This window comes from Lampris incognitus, chromosome 11 (genome assembly GCF_029633865.1).
Source record: "Lampris incognitus isolate fLamInc1 chromosome 11, fLamInc1.hap2, whole genome shotgun sequence".
Taxonomy (NCBI): domain Eukaryota; kingdom Metazoa; phylum Chordata; class Actinopteri; order Lampriformes; family Lampridae; genus Lampris; species Lampris incognitus.
Window position 1 is genome coordinate 38,833,811 of NC_079221.1, and position 18,819 is coordinate 38,852,629.

Consider the following 18,819-nt stretch of genomic DNA (forward strand, 5'->3'; position numbering starts at 1 on the left):
CTACATGTCTTTGGACTGTGGGAGGAAACCGGAGCCCCCGGAGGAAACCCACACAGACACGGGGAGAACATGCAAACTCCACACAGGATGATCTCCAACCCAAGGTTAGACTACCCCGGGGCTTGAACCCAGGACCTTCTTACTGTGAGGCGACCTCGCTAACCACTGCGCCACCGTGCCGCCCCCCATAAACATTTGATTTGCAAAAACAAGTTCACTATGTTCAAACGCAAATCTTCGTTTTTTGACCATTGGCTTAATAACTGCTGCTCTCTTGAGGAACAAAAACTCGGGTGTGGGAGTGGGAGGAGTTCGGCGAAGCTATGGAGGAGGACTTTCGGTTGGCCTCAAGGAAGTTCTGGCAAACCATCCGGCGACTCAGGAAGGGGACGCAGGGCTTGACTCAGGCTGTGTTCAGCCGGGGAAGGGAACTGTTGACCCGGACTGGGGATGTTGTGAAACACTTTGAGGAGCTCCTGAACCCGACTAACACGTCCTCAGTGGAGAAGGTAGAGTCTGAAGACTCAGGGGAAGCCCCACCCATATCCCTGGCAGAGGTCTCTGAGGTAGTTAAAAACCTCCTCGGTGGCAAGGCGCCGGGTGTGAATGAGATTCGCCCTGAGATGCTGAAGGCTCTGGACATTGTTGGGCTGTCTTGGTTGACACACCTCTTCAGTGTCGCGTGTAGGTCGGGGACAGTACCTGTGGAGTGGCAGACTGGAGTGGTGGTTCCCATATTCAAAAAGGGGGTCCGGAGGGTGTGCTGGGCAACATAAACTGTATGATTCTATGTTGAACCACATGAGTGATCGACGCACGAAACAGGCCTGTACTGCAATGTATTAAACTTTTTTCCCTGTATCTGTATATATATATAAAGATTATGTTAAATGGTATGGACATTAAGAAAAAATAATATATATATATATATATTAGGAATGTACTTTTTAATCAATAATTATACAACTCTTTATTCAAAACATTTTTGGAACATTGACTAGATTGTGGTATGGACCTTTAATTATAAGTTTTGTCGCCAACAAAGTTAAAGATATATATTTTAAAATAATTCATCTTGTTTATCCAACAAATCAGACACTTAAAAAATACAAACGTGAGATTGATGTAAAATATGTTTTTTGTGATTATGATGTTGAAACAATTTTACACTTATTTTATTCATAAAATAAGTGTAAAATGTGTGAGACTTTTTTGGCTGGAGGTTGGTCATATCTTTGAAAGAATAGGTGGTATTAGTTTATTTGAATTAAGGGGATATTTTATTTTTTTTATGAAAAAAAACGATTTGTTTTGGTTAAATGTCTTTATTTTATATGGTAAATTTTACATCCCCAAATGCAAATGGTCAAGTAAAAGACCACATATTGTTCAATTTATGATACTTAACTCTTATTTTGAATCTCTGCGAAATGTTAAAAAAAAGCCATTACAACAGAAAATATACAATTCCTTGAACTTATGTATTTTTGTTGTTTTGTTTTTTCATTGCCCCCTGCTGTATTGTTTGTATTTATTTATATATATGTATTTATTTATTTATGGTTACTTTCTCTTTGTAATGGGCTGCCTCGCATTTAAATAACGTTTTGTTAAAAAAAGAAAAACGAGCCAATAGTGATTGCAAACGTATATATCGTGAGACGGAAACGTTTATAGGAGCCATTTCCTGTGACGTATGAATCCCGCGCCCCGTCTCTTGAGGGCATTAATTTGGGTCATAATCGAGATTTCTGCGAGTCGGTAATCATGGCTCTCAGGGTGATCCGGCTGGTCATCCCACCCGGAGCAGCCGTTTTTAAAGCGGGGGCAACAGCACAGAAGGTAAGCGTAAAGAAGTGCCCCATATAAAGCCGTCTTCAGCGGATGGAAACTGTCAAGTTCACAAGGACAAGACAACTCGCTAGCTCCTTAGCATTAGAACCAAACGTCTACATGTCATCTTGTTCGCCTGTTTTAGCAACACTCGTCATCGTATTTTGATGTTTTAATTTTGCTGGTTAAGTGAGAAATAGGCCATAAAACCGACGCGGCAAAAATACAATCTGTTAACCATCACTGTATAGTCCAGGTTTATCGTGCTTGTTTCCTGTTGGCGTGTTTTCGTTAGTAATGATAATAAACGGTATGGTTGGCAACATCAGTCTTCAGCGTTCTCATGGAGGAGTGAGCATTGACTGTAAATGAAAACTATCAAATATAGTCTTCGTTGCTTGTGTGACATGATGTCGCACAAATAAATTATCCACGCACTAGTATAACATTAATTATACAACAACAACAAAAATGCAGAATGTCTACATTGTATTTTTACATTAATTTTACTCATTTGGCAGACGCTTTTATCCAAAGCTACTTACGAGAGTCAGCATTGGCAGATAGATTAGTGTCACTATTTAGCAACATAGAGTTTTAAATGGTAGTTGTACAACACCACATATCAGTATTACAGACGTATCATACCCAAGATTTTCTGTCATGGTGCAGGTAGTCGAAGGGCACGATAGTAATGGCAAGTGTTGTAATATTAAAAGGTCATAATTACCAGTTAGCTGTACAACAACACCAATCTATGAAATGTATTGGTAAATCTAAATGTACTTATATTTATCTTTTTATACATTCTTCTTGGAATTTTTTTTGTGTTGATTGGGTCATTATTAATGTGTGGATGTGCATCAGAACTCAAACTATGAGTATCCCCTAGTTATCTTTACAAATCTTCCCCCCTTATCATATAACCACTGTGTTTCACGCTTGCTTATTTTCATAACTGTTGTCAGGTAGGTCTGTATCAAATACAGGAGAAAAATGTGCAATGATGCGTTTTAGGTTTCTCTCCCTGAAAAACCCTGTTCGCTTTCCTTTACATTCCGTTTCTGGTTCCGTTGGTTTGGTGTAATACATTTCGAGAAAGCTGTGATTCTTGACAGTGTGTTGAGTCCCACCCTGGTATGCTGATTCAGCTGGAAATCATTATTGTGTGGAGGAAAATTACCTTCATCATATTTCCAATTAAAATTTATTCAGGCGGATTAAGTTCTCTATCATATTATGGTGCCTTTAATTTTTGCTTTAACTCCACATTGTTAAGAAGAATGTTTTATTTCTTCTCTAAGGTTGGTATTCACACAAGTTCAGTAAGAAGTCTGCGGTATGGCTGGTGGTCCTATTGGCTGGGAGAGAGGACAACGCCACGATTTACAGAGCACAGTAAAATCATCTCGGTTGATGGCAACTTGGCTTCGGGGAAAGGAGCACTTGCCGAAAAGCTGGCTGACAGGCTTGGTAAATATGTGCCCCAACAAATGTGTAATAGCAGTTTTCATTGCCAATGCAGTGAAATTTAAATTTTTAAACCATTTTTGAAAGATTACAAAATTTTGGATATAATCCATTGCTTCCAGTAATCTTATGATACCAACAGTGATACATTAAAAATTGACTTGTTCAAGTGGTTATGGTAACTATATTATTTTATGAAGTATAAAAAAAGCAGGCAATGCCTTAAAATCCCTTTTATAAGGTACATGCACGTGTCTATGTTTCTATAGGGATGCTCTACATGTCTGAACCTGACACTTTCTACTTGGACAAGATGACTGGGGAGAAAGAACCCCTCCCTGTTGCTTTCAATGGGATGTGCAGCCTGGAGAAGTTCTACACAGAACCCAGTGCACCTGATGGGAACTCCTACAGGCTACAGCTCTGGATGTACAACATGAGGCTCATGCATTATGCTAATGCCATAGAACATCTACTCACTACAGGTGCCACTAACTCAAACAATGGTTAAAGAAATGTCTATTGTTTCTTGTTATAGGTTTATGTGCTTGATCACTAGGGATTGAAATTGGTATTGTGCTTATGTGGTATGCTTCTCCATAGTTGTTTTTCCCCCCCCAAGGTTGCAAATGTTAATCTGGCCATGTTTCAACAAATCTAGTACCACTAATATTTTGCCTCCCGATCTCTTTATGTTCTAGGCCAAGGAGTGATCATAGAGCGTTCACCCTTCAGTGACATGGTGTTTCTGGAGGCCATGCACAAACAGGGTTACATCAGGAAGGAGTGTGAGTACTGCAGTGTAATTACAAATAAGTTACCAAGACCTGCTGCATTATGAAGCAGAATGGCCTTGTTTACATCCACCAAAAAATATATCACAACAGTAAGCTCACGATTAGTTTTACAGTATGCCAAGTTATAGCTAAACCATTACACATATACCCTTAAGCAGTGCAGTTTTTGCTCTGTACAGTCTCCATTCTCTGTGCTCTGGAATGCAGGTGTTGACCACTACAATGAGATCAAACATATCAGTATTTGTGAGTTCCTGCCTCCACATTTGGTCATCTACGTGGATCAGCCAGCTGAGGAAGTGCAGAAGAAGTTGAAACAGAGTGGCAAGGTAAGATAACCTAACAGTGGTGAGATAAAGTTAGTGACTTCATTAAATGTTTCTGTACAAATGACATAAGAAAATTTGAGTAGATCATTATCCATGTGTTGAAATTTGATAAAGAAAACATGATTAGCGCAATTACACACAAGCACACATAGTACTATTAACTATATTTATCAAAAACTTATGCAAATCTTTTATTAAGTAGTAGTTACTTTTGCCTTCTTGGAATGCAGTGTTTAATTTTTGATGAACACAAATTTTGGTCAGCCTGAAGGCTTTGGTTATGAATCGTCTGTACACACAACATCCTTTCAAGTGTCCTCTGGCTTATCCAGGTGATCTTTTGTCCTCCAGTGTATACCTTTCTTGTTGAAGCGCGTTTCACACAAAAAACCTGTGTATCACTCAGACTATTGAACACAGGTTCAGACTGTGTTTTCACCATTCATATCAGACTATGGTCACTGGTAAATACTGAGTCATCACCGTTCACACAATGGCACCCAGTGTGCAGTTCAAGTTTTGTATGCGTCACTGCTAAACAGGGTGGTCACGTTTTTGTTTACAGTGATTCAACCTGGCAGATGATTGGACGTTTGGTCAGGCAAACCTTCACTTTATAAGCAGGGCTCCAGACTATCATTTTACACTGGTGCCACTAAGTATTTAGTGACAGTAAGTAGTTCGTCGCTAAGTTAACCTTAAGTCAACCCAATGAATTGCACACATGCTGCATTGTTACTATAGATGGATTTATATTCAACCCAATTTTCTTAAGCAGTATTTGTGTTTTAAATTTTGTGGAATGCATTTCTTCTTTGGTGATTCTGTATGCTGTCTTAAACTTAATTTTTTTCTCTGCCTCGTGATGAGATCTCTTGGCCTTTTGTTGGCGTTGAAACGCCACAGGGAGGGGGGACAGCTCACTGTATTATGTGTGCATATGTCTTTTGTTTTGGAGTTTGAGGGTCTTGTAGTTAAACTGTGGCTGCAGATGCAAATTATGAATTGTCTGCAACAGTTCGTCCACTGTTTATCATGAACAATTTTGCAATAAACAGCCAGGTAAATTCTTTGAACCACTTGGGGTTGACGGTATTACTCTTCTCGAGCTCTTTAATTTCAAGTGGTTGCTCAGGAACCAGTTTTATCTGCTGGGTCTTACTGAAATTTCAGCCTTTACAGAAAAAGGTGGAGCGGACATCATAGGTGGTGCTACTTTTCTTAATAGCACTGGGCAGATTTATGGACAAATATATAACCATACATTTATTGTCGCCAGGTTTTTTTCCTGGCTCAATGTAAGGCTTAGGTGATAACTTTGCATGACAGCAACTGCAGTCAGTCTGGCTTCACTGCCACCGTCAACTCTGTGTCGATCCTGTACATTTATATTTGGAATGTAAATTCAGGTCCTCAAGACACAGCTGCGCTGTATTGAGATGTATAAAAAAAGGAAATGTGTTACAAACATTAAAAATTTGAACGTTTCAAATATATTCTTATTTATTTTATGTTTTAAATATATTTACAAAATATTTAAATATTCATTGAAGTGCCACTGAAAAAGTGCCATAATTAAAACGCTACAACATGCCTTTAAAGCAAAATAATTTGCTTGTGACCATGTTAGATTTACTTTTCTAATCACCGCAGATGTCACATCAGCGACTGAGCATTTGACCCTTCTAAGTGTGTTTGCCCTATAAAACATTTTAACAAGGCCCCTGTGAGGAGAAAAAAATAAATTGCACAGCGGATCATCTGTTTCCATCTTTTCCTGTCGTCTGTGTCTTCCTCTGCCATACCAACCACCTGCATGTCATCTCTTACCATAAACCTGCTCTTTGGCCTTCCTCTTGCCTGGCAGCTCCATCTTCAGCATCCTTCTCCCAATATACCTAGTATCTCTCCTTCACACATGTTCAAAGCATCTCAGTCTCGCCTTTCTTGCTGTTTCCAAACTGTCCAACCCGAGCTGTCCCTCTAATATAGTCTTTCCAAATCCTGTCTGTCTTTTCCCAATGAAAATCTTAGCATCTTCAACTCTGCTACCTCCAGCTCCACCTCCTGTCTTTTCATCAGTGCCACCATCTCCAAACCTTATAACATAGCTGGTCTCACAGCCATCTTGTAAACCTTCCCTTTCACTCTTGTTGGTACCCTTCTGTCGCAAATCACTCCTGAGACTCTTCTCCACACTCCATCCTGCCTGCATTCTCTTCACCTCTCTTCTGCACTCCCCATTACTTTGAACAGTTGACCCCAAGTATTTAAACTCATCCACCTTTGCTACCTATACTCCTTGCATCCTTACCATTCTGCTGTCCTCCATGTCATTCACACATATGTATTCCATCTTGCTCCTACTGATTTTCATTCTTCTTCTCTCCAGTGCATACCTCCACTTCTCCAGGCTCTCCTCAACCTGCTCCCTACTCTCACTACAGATCACAGTGTTATCCACGAACATCATAGTCCACAGAGACTCCTGCCCAATCTCGTCCGTTGACCTATCACCATTGCAAAAAAGAAAGGGCTCAGAGTCGATCCTTGATGTAATCTCACCTACACCTTTAACCCATCTGTCACTCCTGCACACCTCACCACTGTCACACTGCCCTCATACATATCCTGCATCACTCTTCCATACTTCTCTCCCACTCCGAACTTCCTCATACAATACCACACCTCCTCTCTCGGTACCCTGTTATACTTTTTCTGTAAATCAACAAAGACACAGTGTGACTCCTTCTGACCTTCTCTATACTTCCCCATCAACATTCTCAAAGCAAACATCACATCTGTGGTGCTCTTTCCTGGCATGAAACCATACTGCTGCTTGCTAAACATCACCTCTCCTCTTAACCCAGCTTCCACTACTTTTCCCCATATCTTCATGCTGGGACTGATCAACTTTATACCTCTGTAGTTACTACAGCTCTGCACATACATTACCCTTATTGTTTAAAATTGGTACCAGTACACTTCTTCTCCATTCCTCGGGCATCCTGTCACTTTCAGAGATCGTGTTAAACAATCTAGTTTAAAAACTCCACTGCCATCTCCCCTAAACATCTCCATGCCTCCACAGGTATGTCATCAGGACCAACCACTCTTAATCCTCTTCATAGTTGTCCTCACTTCATCCTTGCTGATCTACCGCACTTCCTGATTCACTATCTCCACATCACCCAACCTTCTCTCTCTCATTTTCTTCATTCATCAGCCCTTCAAAGTACTCCTTCCACCTTCTCAACACACTCTCCTTGCTTTGTCAGTACTTTTCCATCTCTATCCTCACCACCCTAACCTGCTGCACATTCTTCCCAGCTTGCTCCCTCTGTCTAGCCAATCGGTATAATTCCTTTTCTTCTTCTTTAGTGGTATACTGGCACCATATACCTCTCATATACAGTGCCTTGCAAAAGTATTCAACCCCCTTGAACAGTCATCACTAATTTCTGGATTATAGAATATACTCACACATCTGTTCCTGAACAATATTTTTGTGAACCCATAAGCTCTACCAGCATGTTCCCAAAGCCAAAATAAGTTATGTTTCGCTGACTTTTTATTAATAAATTAAAAACTGGTATATAGTGCTTGCATAACTATTCAACCCTTTGTGCTCTGAAAGCTCCAAGTTTACACAAAGGACAAATTATTCCTAAAACAACCTCAGGTTAACACAATTGGACATACTTAGTGTGCACCTGTAAGATAATAGAGTAATGGTCTTGTTTATGGGTATAAAAAGCACTCTGTGTAAAGTTCATTAGCTGGGCCTGAACGCCATCAGAAATGAAGACAAAGGAGCATAATACTGAAGTAAGAGACAAAGTGATTAAAATGCAAAGGCGGGAAAGGGACACAAAACAATATCCAAGTGTTTGGATGTCCCATGGAACACAGCTGAATCCATTGTCAGAAAGTAGGAGCTGTATCACACCAGATGCTTTGTAGGACAGGCCATCCCTCATAGTGAAGTGTCTGAGCAAGACATGGGCTGGTGAGGAAAGCCACAAATGATCCTTCAATCACTTTGAAGGAGCTCCAGAGGTCAGTGGCTGAAACTGGAGTAAATGTGCATGAGTCAACCATATCACAGGCTCTCCATAAATCTGGCCTGTATGGGAGGGTGGCAAGAAAGAAGCCGTTGCTCAAAACTGTGCATATAAAAGGATACTTGGAGTTTGTTACCAAGCATGAGAGAGTCCCAGTTAGGATGTGGGTAAAGTTTTTATGGTCAGCTGAGACGAAAGTTGAGCTTTTTGGCCAAAACTCAAAGCGTTATGTGTGGCGCAAACCTAACACTGCTCATGCCCTAAAAAACACCCTCCGTACAGCGAAGCATGGCGGTGGCAGCATAATGCTATGGGGTTGCTTTTCATCTGCAGGGACTGGGAGCCTTGTTCAAATTGAGGGATGAATGGATGGTTTTCTTCCAATATTTCCCTGTATCTAAGTACAGGGAAATATTGGAAGAAAGCCTATTGCAGTGTGCCATAAAACTAAAGCTTGGGGGAAGGGATTCACCTTCCAGCAGGACAATGATCCTAAGTACAAGGCTAAAGCAAGAATGGCATGGCTCAACAACAAAAAGGGGAACATTTTGGAATGGCAAAGTCAAAGTCCGGACCTCAACCCCATTGAACATTTGTGGCACAGACGGAAAATCGCATTCCAGAGACGCCATCCCACCAACCTGCAAGACCTGTACAAATTCTGCCAAGAAGAATGGGCAAAAATGACTCCAGAAGAATCCGCAAAGCTTGTACATACTTACCCCAAGAGAATCATGGCTGTTATTGCAGCAAAAGGGTACTCTACTGTAAAAGGGTATTGATATGTGGGGGTTGAATAATGCAAACGCTATGTTTTAGTTTTTAATTTATTTACAAAAAGTCAGTGAAACATAACTCATTTTGGCTTTGGGAACATGCTGTTAGAGCTTATGGGTTCACAAAAATAATATTGTTCAGGAACAGATGTGTGAGTATCGTTTATAATCCAGAAATTAGTGATGACTGAAGGTTGTTGAATACTTTTGCAAGGCACTGTAACTCACCGTATGCCTTTTCCTTTGCGTTCGCCACCTCTCTTCGTACTCTCTACTATCTTCATCTTTGAGTTTGGACCTCCTGAATAAGATATAGTCCACCTGTGTGCACCTTCCCTCACTCTTATGTCACCCTATGTTCCTCCCTCTTCTCGAAATATGTATTCACCACGACCATCCTTTTCGCAAAATCCACCACCATTTGTCCTTTTACGTTCCTCTCCTTGACACCATACTTACCCATTACCTCCTCATCACCTCTGTTTCCATTCACCAACATGCCCATTGAAGTCCGCTCCAATCCCCACTCTCTCCTCCTTGGGTACACACTCCACCACATCATTCAACTCACTCCAGAATTCTTCTTTTTCCTCCATCTCACACTCAGCTTGTGGGGCATATGCACTGACAACATTAATCCTCACACCTTTGATTTCCAGCTTCATACTCATCCCTGTCTGACTCTCTCTTCACCTCCAACACACTGTTAACATACTCTTCCTTCAGTATTACCTCTACCTAATTTCTCTTCCCATCCACACCATGGTAGAAGAGATTGAACCTACCTCTGATGCTCCTGGCCTTAACTTCCCTTCCACCTTGTCTCTTGCACACACAGTATATCTGTCTTCCTTCCCCCATCATATCAGCCAGCTCTCTCCCTTAAACAGTCATAATGCCAACATTCAAAGTTCTGACTCTCACCTCCATACTCGTACCCTTCCTCCTCTCCTGCTGCCTCAGGACATGCCTTTTTCCCCCTCTCCTTCTCCTTTGGCCAACAGTAGCATAGTTTCCACCGGCATCCTGCTGGTCAACAGTACCAGGGCGGTCGTTAGTAACCCAGGCCTCGTACGATCTGGTATGGAAATCTGATTTATGATCCGCATTTTTTTATTATGCCAAGGTGTTACACCGGACCGGGGCTTGAGGCTTGCACTAAGAATCCACTGGCTTGTGCATCCCCAGTGGCTGGGTTAATACTATGGCAATGTTTTTTTTTTTTTTAAATTAACAATACTACGGCAAATGTAAAAAGAAACAAAAAAAACTTCTGAATATATTTCCTTTCTTTTATTAATGCAATAATAAATACGTTAGTATTTCAAATCTTTATTCATCCCATTAGATTCAGTATTTCTGTTTTCCATTATAAACATTGTTTGTCAGTGATAAATAATGTTTTGACTGGCAGGCAATTAGAAAGAGGGGCATGGCAAGTAAGATTTTGATATATTATATATTATAATAAATTACTTTTTATAATAATAAATCGGTTTTATTTTTCAAAATATTTTTTTTTTTAGCATTTTCCCTCAACTTCCCTCCAATTTGCTGAGGCCCCCCTGGCAGACCCCACTTTGAAAAGCACTGTTCTAAAATGTCCTTTGATTGATGAATTGTACCCACCAGACTTGTATTCTAAAGACCCAGAACCTTCCTTTTTTTAGGGAGAGAAGGTTCCACAGAAACTACACTTGATTGTCATCCCACAGGCCCAAACACTTACTCTTATAACGAACAACAAAGTAAAATGTTTGTTTATCTCAGAATTGTTAAGATTGATATAAATAATTTTTTTGTAAAGATACATTTTATATCTGCTGGTTCACACAGCTATCCAAGGGTTCGACTCCACGCTGTGCACACATGGCCTTATTTCAGATGTACGCACTAAGCCTGAGGCTTTTAAAGGTTTATTTGACTGATGAGTTGCAGCTTGCACAAAGCTCATAACAGGAGGACGAATAGTGCAATTCATCTGAGGGGGACTAGCAGAGGGGTGAACATTGAATTGTTGTTTTTTTTTTTACTTTGTATAGACATTAATAAATGTTTCAGAGCCTCGCTATCAATTCTTTCAGCAAGCTTCATGTTTAGTTGCAGTCACCACAGAACCAGAACAAAATTTCAGTGAAGATTTTGGAGGTGTAGTCGGCCTGCTTTTAGATTTAAATCCAATATGTGGTGGTTGTCAATCTGCCATGAATAACAGCTTGGAAAAACGGTTTCCTTTTTCAGATTTTCCTCCAATTGCGATACCAAAACGAAATTACATTTCCACGTCTTTTAGAGCCTCTCGTCCTAACCAGGTGTCTTAAAGCCTTGAGCATCTCGAATGTTATTTTCATTGTCTACATCAGATAATCCAAACTGCTAAGGTAATTGCAGACCAATGGCCTTCACTATTGAATTCCAGCTGTTATTATTAAATTTGTCAGTTAAAACCAGTTGACCCCTCTGAAATCCTTGTGTCGCTACACATAGGAGGTATCATTACATTGAGGTGTCAGCACGTGCCATTTGTTTGAGGGCAGGAGAGGGCTTCAGGACAACATCACCACCAACTAATCCTAGTGGATGATTGTGTTTATGCAGTATTATAACAAAGCCACCTGTCGATTTCGACAGGGCGTAAAAGCCCACAAAAAGTAAAGATTCAGTTAATTTAATTCCATCATATGAGAAAGCTTTTGTTTCATTGTGAGCATAACACACTTGGGGATATAATCATTTTTCTTTTCTTTTCTTTCTCTAAACATTTAAAGTATTCTTCATTGTCTTAGCAAACATTTGTTATGCGTTTTAGTTTAGCCTGTCGATGAGAGGAAGAAAAAAAGTGGCATGGTAGCCCAGTGGTTAGCACTGTGCCTCACAGCAAGAAGGTCCTGGGTTCGAACCCCAGGCCATCCCAGGTCCTTTCTGTGTGGAGTTTGCATGTTCTCCCCGTGTCTGGGTGGGTTTCCTCCGGGTGCTCCGGTTTCCTCCTACCATCAAAAACGCATGCATGTTAGGGTTGATACCCCTTTTTTTCCCCTTGAGCAAGGCAATGGAAAGAAGAACTGCAGTTGGTCCCCGGGCACTGCAGCTGCCCACTGCTCCTATACAATAGGATGGGTTACATGCAGAGAACACATTAATTGTAACAAAACAGTGTCAAATAAAGTGGTTCTCTTCTTCTTCTTCATGTTCACCTTCCAAATAATGCGTTCATATGATTTGAATCGGCTGATATATCAGGAGAATGAATTGAGCAAGGCGAGTAAGGCAGGTGTCCAAGTTCTTACTTTGCCAATGCACAGTTGATTAATAAAACACCTGCACTTGTAGCTGAAGCATGAATATGCTTTAAAGTAGGGTCTTTTGCCTCAGTTCAGATTACCTCGATTTGAAGGGGATTACTTTGAATTGAACTCTAAACCGTTTTAAGCTCAAGTGGCTTGCTAGTTTGACTGCATGCCTGATGTGCCTAAAATCAACGTGTTTTATATGCCACTTAGTTTTGCTTAGATCTTATTTTAAAATGTATATACTTGTCTTGAGTCTTAAAGCATTTCGTGTCAACATTAATCTCGTCAAGCACTCGAAATACATGAAATGAGCTCAGTGCTCCAATAAAAGCTGTTCTCCACTCAGATTCTTTTGACTGAGAGGAAGTTCTTTCTCTTTGCCCCCTCCCCAGTCTTACCTTCAGAATGTGCCCTTAGCATATCTGAAGAGTGTCGAGGACTCCTACAAGAAGTCTTTTCTGCAAAACATCAGGTAAGTAATTGTTTTGATATGTGGCATGTGTGGATGTCATTTCAACCAGCGCTCCGTGTTTTATAACAACTGGGTGGGGAGAGGGAGTGAAGGAAGAAAAGATCGATGTTTGGGTACTTCATGTCCAAGATGGAGAGAACTAGAGGAAGAAAGAAACTGATAGGTTTCTTTCACTGGCTTTTAAAGTGGCCATATGACGCTCATTCCAGCTCTATATTGTTATTCTGGAGTTCCACTAAAGTAGCTTTGCATAATGCACTGTTAAAACAAAAATTAATATCTTATCGTGTACTGGCCCTTTATGCAGCCCGTCAGTTCATCCTGTCTGGGGAAAAAAAGCCGTCTTAGCTTGTTTTAGCTGTCTCGTTAAGGCCCCTCTCATGAAAAGCCCACTGCTTTTTTTCTATTTGGCCAACTTCCGGAAGCCTGCCGAGGCGATGTTGTCAATGCTTTTAGCACTGCCTCGTCCTCAGGAGGAAACCGAGCTTGACGGGCAAACAGAGTTTGATACAACACTGGTGTAGGAGGTTCCATAAGCAAATGATACACCTACTGAGTATCATAATTTCTCGTTCATGATCAGAAATGACAACTTCACAAATCCATCCGTACATGTCTGAGCCCGAATACCATCCAGAATATGAGAGCGGACAGCGCGAACATCCGCAGCAACAAAGATTACATCTACTGTCAGGAAATAACGGTTACGTAGCTGGTAAAATGTTATTCTGCTGTCACCAAGCAAGTGTCCCCCTGCATTGTCAGTTATTTGTATGTTGGAGTACATTAAATGCGAGAATGTGTACATACATTTACCAAGCAGACCATAGTTTGATGGGCTTTTGGCTTGGAATATCTTCGCTTTAGCATAACTGCTTCTGGTGTTATAAAATGTATAGTTGATAAGCTTATTACTTGGGGGGGAAAAATCATGTTTGGGTGATGGTGACATTTTTCCTCAGCGGTTGTGGAAGAACGCCACAGTTTTGAGCAGATATGGCTGAAATAAAGGCATATATCTGACTGCTCGATGCACGGCTGTGTTGTTTTGAGCAAATCGCTGTTAGCTCACTAAATAACTTGAGCGTCATTGTATATTCCAATTGTCAGCACTGAAACGATTCACAACCATTTGGTCCGATTATCAATACAAGACAAACATTTCAGTTGTATAATGTTACTTACAGCTTGTACTGCTGACTCCTCAACACGACTCTTTACAGATGGAGCAGCCCCATATTTTAGCACTTGCCAAGCATAAAATCCAGCTTCATGCAGACTCTGTTGAGGAAAGAGTCCTCTGTGAAGTGGTGTGAGCAAACAAACACTTTGGCATGTGGCTGTTGTTGGACCAAACAAAAAGAACCTTTATCCAATGTTGTCTGGAGCTTTCTTCTTTAGGAAAGGTGAACAAATTGAAAATCCAGCATTGAACTGTGCCTGGTTCAGGAAGCAGTCCTCAGTAAAATGGAAGGGACATAACAGTTCGGGGTCGTACTGCTGGGTAATAGTTGTAAAAGGGAATTTTAACCACTGATTCTTTTTTTTTCTTTTTTTTTAATTTGTCCCTGTTTTTCCTCCCCAATTGTACTTGGCCAATTACCCCACTCTTCCGAGCTGTCCCGGTCGCTGCTCCACCTCCTCTGCTGATCCGGGGAGGGTCTGCAGCGACCACGTGCCTCCTTCGATACATGTGGAGTTGCCAGCTGCTTCCTTTCACCTGACAGTGAGGCGTTTAACCAGGGGGACATAGTGCATGGGACAATCACGCCATTTCCCCCAGTTCCCCCTCCCCCCCTGACCGACCAGAGGAGGCGCTAGTGCAGCAACCAAGACACATACCCACATCCGGCTTCCCACCCGCAGACACGGCCAATTGTGTCTGTAGGGATGCCTGACCAAGCTGGAGGTAACACGGGGATTCGAACTGCCGATCCCTGTGTTGGCAGGCAACAGAATAGACCACTACGCTACCCGGACGCCCAACCACTGAGTCTTCATTTTGTCTTCCTTTAAAAGTACATAATTTGTCTTCGCACCGAAGATAACGGCGTCTTCTCGACATTGCGATACGCGCTAACCAAACTCTTCCCGGTGTTGCACCAAAAATCTGTGACCCGTCTGCTCTACCGAACTTTATTTGAGGGCGGGCCAAACTAAGTCGCTATGCGGGCCAAACTAGCCCCTATGCAGGCATTATTAAAATGTATTACATCATTACATAAATAAGTAACGAAAGGAAACGCTGGACTACAAATGAAGCGTTTCAGGCAGTTTTCTGTCGCACTTTGGGCTTTGTAACTCTGCAGACGTATTGTACATGCACCTCCCAGCTATACAACACACACAAGGAAAGGGAAAACCCCAAAAAGCATGATATGACATCTTTAACTTGATGACTTCAATGACTAGTTGGGTGTTTAATAATCAAATGAACAATTTTCATTGTAGTCATGCTGCTATTGTTTCAGTGTTTATTGTCTTTGTCCATCACACCATGAGCTTTTGACTCAGCAGGATTTTAACATGTTTTTGTCTTCCAGTGAAAGTTCAGAGCTGCTTGTTTATGATGGGACTCAAGCACAGGATATTGAAAAGGTAAGGGAGTATGCTGAATGACAGCTTTGTGACACAATAACAACAAATTAACTCCCTTTTTTTTACCATTTAAAATCCATTTAATGCACTTTAATCTTGTTGGGTAGGTGGCAGACGACATAGAATATCTCAAATTTGAGAAAGGCCCCTGGCTCGAGCAGGATGACGTCACCTACCACCACATGCGGATCCTGTAAGTAGTACACTGGCATGCTCCACACATTTCCACACTCTACGGGAATAGTGTGTTACAATCTGCAGCCTCATTTGACAGCTAGGCAGACTTGTGAAATCTGTGAAAACCTCAGTTGCTTTTTTTTTTATTACCATGATCACAAAGACAAAGATTTTTGGCGAATCATTACATTGAGTAAAACATATGCAGTTTCATTTAGAATCCTTTGTACTTTTTACCATTTAGTTTGTGTTTTTCGTTGCGATGTTGACGGTCCCCATCTCTTGTTTTGTTTTTCGCACAGGGTGGAGGACAAAATGAGGGTGGCAAGCTTGTGCTGTATACCGAAATACCTGCCAGAAATTACCATTGGTGCCCACGAGTATGACGAAACGTACTACGCCTATAAAAGTGTACGCTGGAAAAACACATTCATTCTTCTAAACCTTTATAGTGGTCGTAGTACACTTTTCTGTATACAAGACTTGGGATGTGAATTTTATACGACCACGCCACATGGCAAATAGCTTAATTTCTCGACTCTGCCTTGTAAGGGTCGTGGTCGCTGAATGCATTGCCACTGTTTCTAAAGCAACGAATCCAATTTCCTCCCACGGAAATATAGAATGATTTGTAGTTGCGAGGAGGCAAATGCCAGATGTGGAATATTCTGCAAGGCCTTGGTATCATCAGTCTTGCAGGAAAACATTTGTGTCTGACCTTTTCAGTTTATTGACTAGAGACGAGTTTTGTTTCAGGCTGCGTAACGTGCTGCAGGAGTCCCTGACCTGACATTTTGCGCACAGCCGGATTACAGAGTAACCAGTGAGAAGGCAGGCTTTTTGGAAATGCTGGGTTTTATGCTTTGTACGTTGCTGCTGGTGGCTTTGTGCTGACAAATTGCTGTCCTAGAAAGAGAAGGGTAGGATACTGTGCCTGAGTGCCAGGTATGACGGAGGAGAGGGCTCGGTGTGGATTGTTTTGATATAGATACCCAGTTTCAACGAGAAATGTTTTGAACTTTAATTCAAGACAAAACAAAGTTACCCAGCTTAAACAAACAAACACACACACTTAAAACTGCTCTAACGGGCGTCAGGTGGCGTGGCGGTCTATTCCGTTGCCTACCAACACGGGGATCATCGGTTCGAATCCCCGTGTTACCGCCGGCTTGGTCGGGCGTCCCTACAGACACAATTGGTCGTGTCTGCAGGTGGGAAGCCGGATGCGGGTATGTGTCCTGGTCGCTGCACTAGCGCCTCCTCTGGTTGGTCAGGGCACCTGTTGGGGGAACTGGGGGGGGATAGTGTGATGCTCCCACGCGCTACGTCCCTCCAGTGAAACTCCTCACTGTCAGGTGAAAAGAAGCGGCTGTACATGTATCGGAGGAAGCTTGTTTTAGTCTGCAGCCCTCCCCAGATCAGCAGAGGGGGTGAAGCAGTGACCGGGATGGCTCGGAAGAGTGGGGTAATTGGCCAAGTACAACTGGAGAGAAAAATGTGGGGGGGGGTGCTCTAACAAGTCTGAAAAGAACTAATGAGCCTCACTTGGGTTGTTACAGGCCCACATCACCTGTACAGTCATGGATGATATTTTGGCACATGTAATATTTAGGGATACTGTCAGTCTAATTGTTAACTTGGTGTGAAGGTCACTTTGCACTAAAAGACAAAAGGAGCACAGGTTTCAGTTGGATCTGGCTTTTGTCCCCAAATGCCAAGACTAATAGCGCAACAAAGCGCTGGTGACAGAGAGCAGCCCGGCTGTCTGTCACTCTGTCACTGATGTGGCTCCACATTAGCGGTAACTCATAACACGCTGTTTGCCAAGGGCTCTGGCGTGATGGACTGCAATGTCGCCCCTAGTGACACAAGCACTTTGCTATGCCATTAGTCTTGACTGTCATCCCACACCCGGGGATGGATGAGTCTTGAGTGGTTCCTTTCTTAAAGCTTAAGGGGAAAGGGCTGGATTCTTAAACCAGATAACTGTTGAAACCCCACCCGAGGGTCCTCGCTGGATTTACAGAGTATCTCTCTTACGGGTATTTCTTCCTTGACCTTTTATATCTATATATAGTCAATAGTGCTAGTATCGAGTCAGTGAGCTAAGGCTTTAGTTTTTTGTTATGATTTTTTTAATCAAAAGTTTTAAGGTTCCTCGCTGTACTTTCCTGCATTTGGTTCTAATGGCAGTGTATAAAATTCACAATAAACTAAGCGAGGAATACAGATTACTCTAAAATACGTGGTTTCACTAGTCTGCGTGTATGCTGACTTGTTCCTTTAATTTACTGTCTCTTTTTGTTTCTTTTCTTGGTAGCTCCCAGGAAAGAAGTATGCACCCGGTTTTAATGCAGACGTGGGAGACAAATACATCTGGCTGAAGTGAATGCACCGACCGACTTCGGTTTTACTGTAAATGAATCTTGACTCTCGTCATGTGACCATTCTAACCTGTCTGATCTGCCCCGTGGGTGGAGAACCTCACATGCCACCTATATTTAATTCAGATGTAGTCTTCTCTTGTCCAACTGTGCATCACGGAAAATTGTATATCCTAAAAAATGTGTATTAAAGAATAAATTTCAAGGCCCTTACATGTCCTTTCTTACACTCCAGCTGCTTGTCACTACTTTTTACAATCAAGCTCTTAAGTAAATTACTCTTTATAAAGGATGTACTTGCTACATTAGCTTGTACATATGAGGACTGACTTCAGATGCTCACAAAAAGGACAAAATGCAAACACAAAGCTTGAAAATAGAGGGCGTCCAGGTAGCATAGCGGTCTATTTTGTTGCCTACCAACATGTGGATCGCCAGTTGGAATCCCCGTGTTACCTCCGGCTTGGTCGGGCATCCCTACAGACACAATTGGCCGTGTCTGCGGGTGGGAAGCCGGGTGTGGGTATGTGTCCTGGTCGCTGCACTAGTGCCTCTGGCTGGTCGGGGCGACTGGTCAGGTGGGGGAACTGGGGGGAATAGTGTGATCCTCTCATGTGCTACATCCCCCT

The 18,819-nt window shown here is 41.9% G+C and overlaps 1 protein-coding gene across 1 annotated transcript; it reads left to right on the forward strand.

The window, feature by feature from the left end:
* The first annotated feature begins 1,704 nt into the window (after window positions 1-1,704).
* On the forward strand, window positions 1,705-18,418 carry ndufa10 (NADH:ubiquinone oxidoreductase subunit A10). The gene is made up of 10 exons (XM_056289722.1): window positions 1,705-1,842; window positions 3,138-3,306; window positions 3,573-3,788; window positions 4,005-4,091; window positions 4,308-4,429; window positions 12,952-13,031; window positions 15,575-15,629; window positions 15,737-15,822; window positions 16,109-16,217; window positions 18,127-18,418. Exons 1-10 carry the CDS (start codon window positions 1,768-1,770, stop codon window positions 18,193-18,195), a joined length of 1,068 nt encoding a protein of 355 aa, XP_056145697.1. The 5' UTR covers window positions 1,705-1,767; the 3' UTR covers window positions 18,196-18,418.
* The last annotated feature ends 401 nt before the right edge of the window (window positions 18,419-18,819 follow it).

Excerpts from the sequence above, each read along its gene's own strand:
- ndufa10 (XM_056289722.1), top strand. The coding sequence starts at position 1,768 with ATGGCTCTCAGGGTGATCCGGCTGGTCATCCCACCCGGAGCAGCCGTT. Across the intron at positions 15,823-16,108 it reads TACCACCACATGCGGATCCT|GGTGGAGGACAAAATGAGGG; the intron begins GTAAGTAGTACA and ends TTTTTCGCACAG. Across the intron at positions 16,218-18,126 it reads CGTACTACGCCTATAAAAGT|CTCCCAGGAAAGAAGTATGC; the intron begins GTACGCTGGAAA and ends TTTTCTTGGTAG.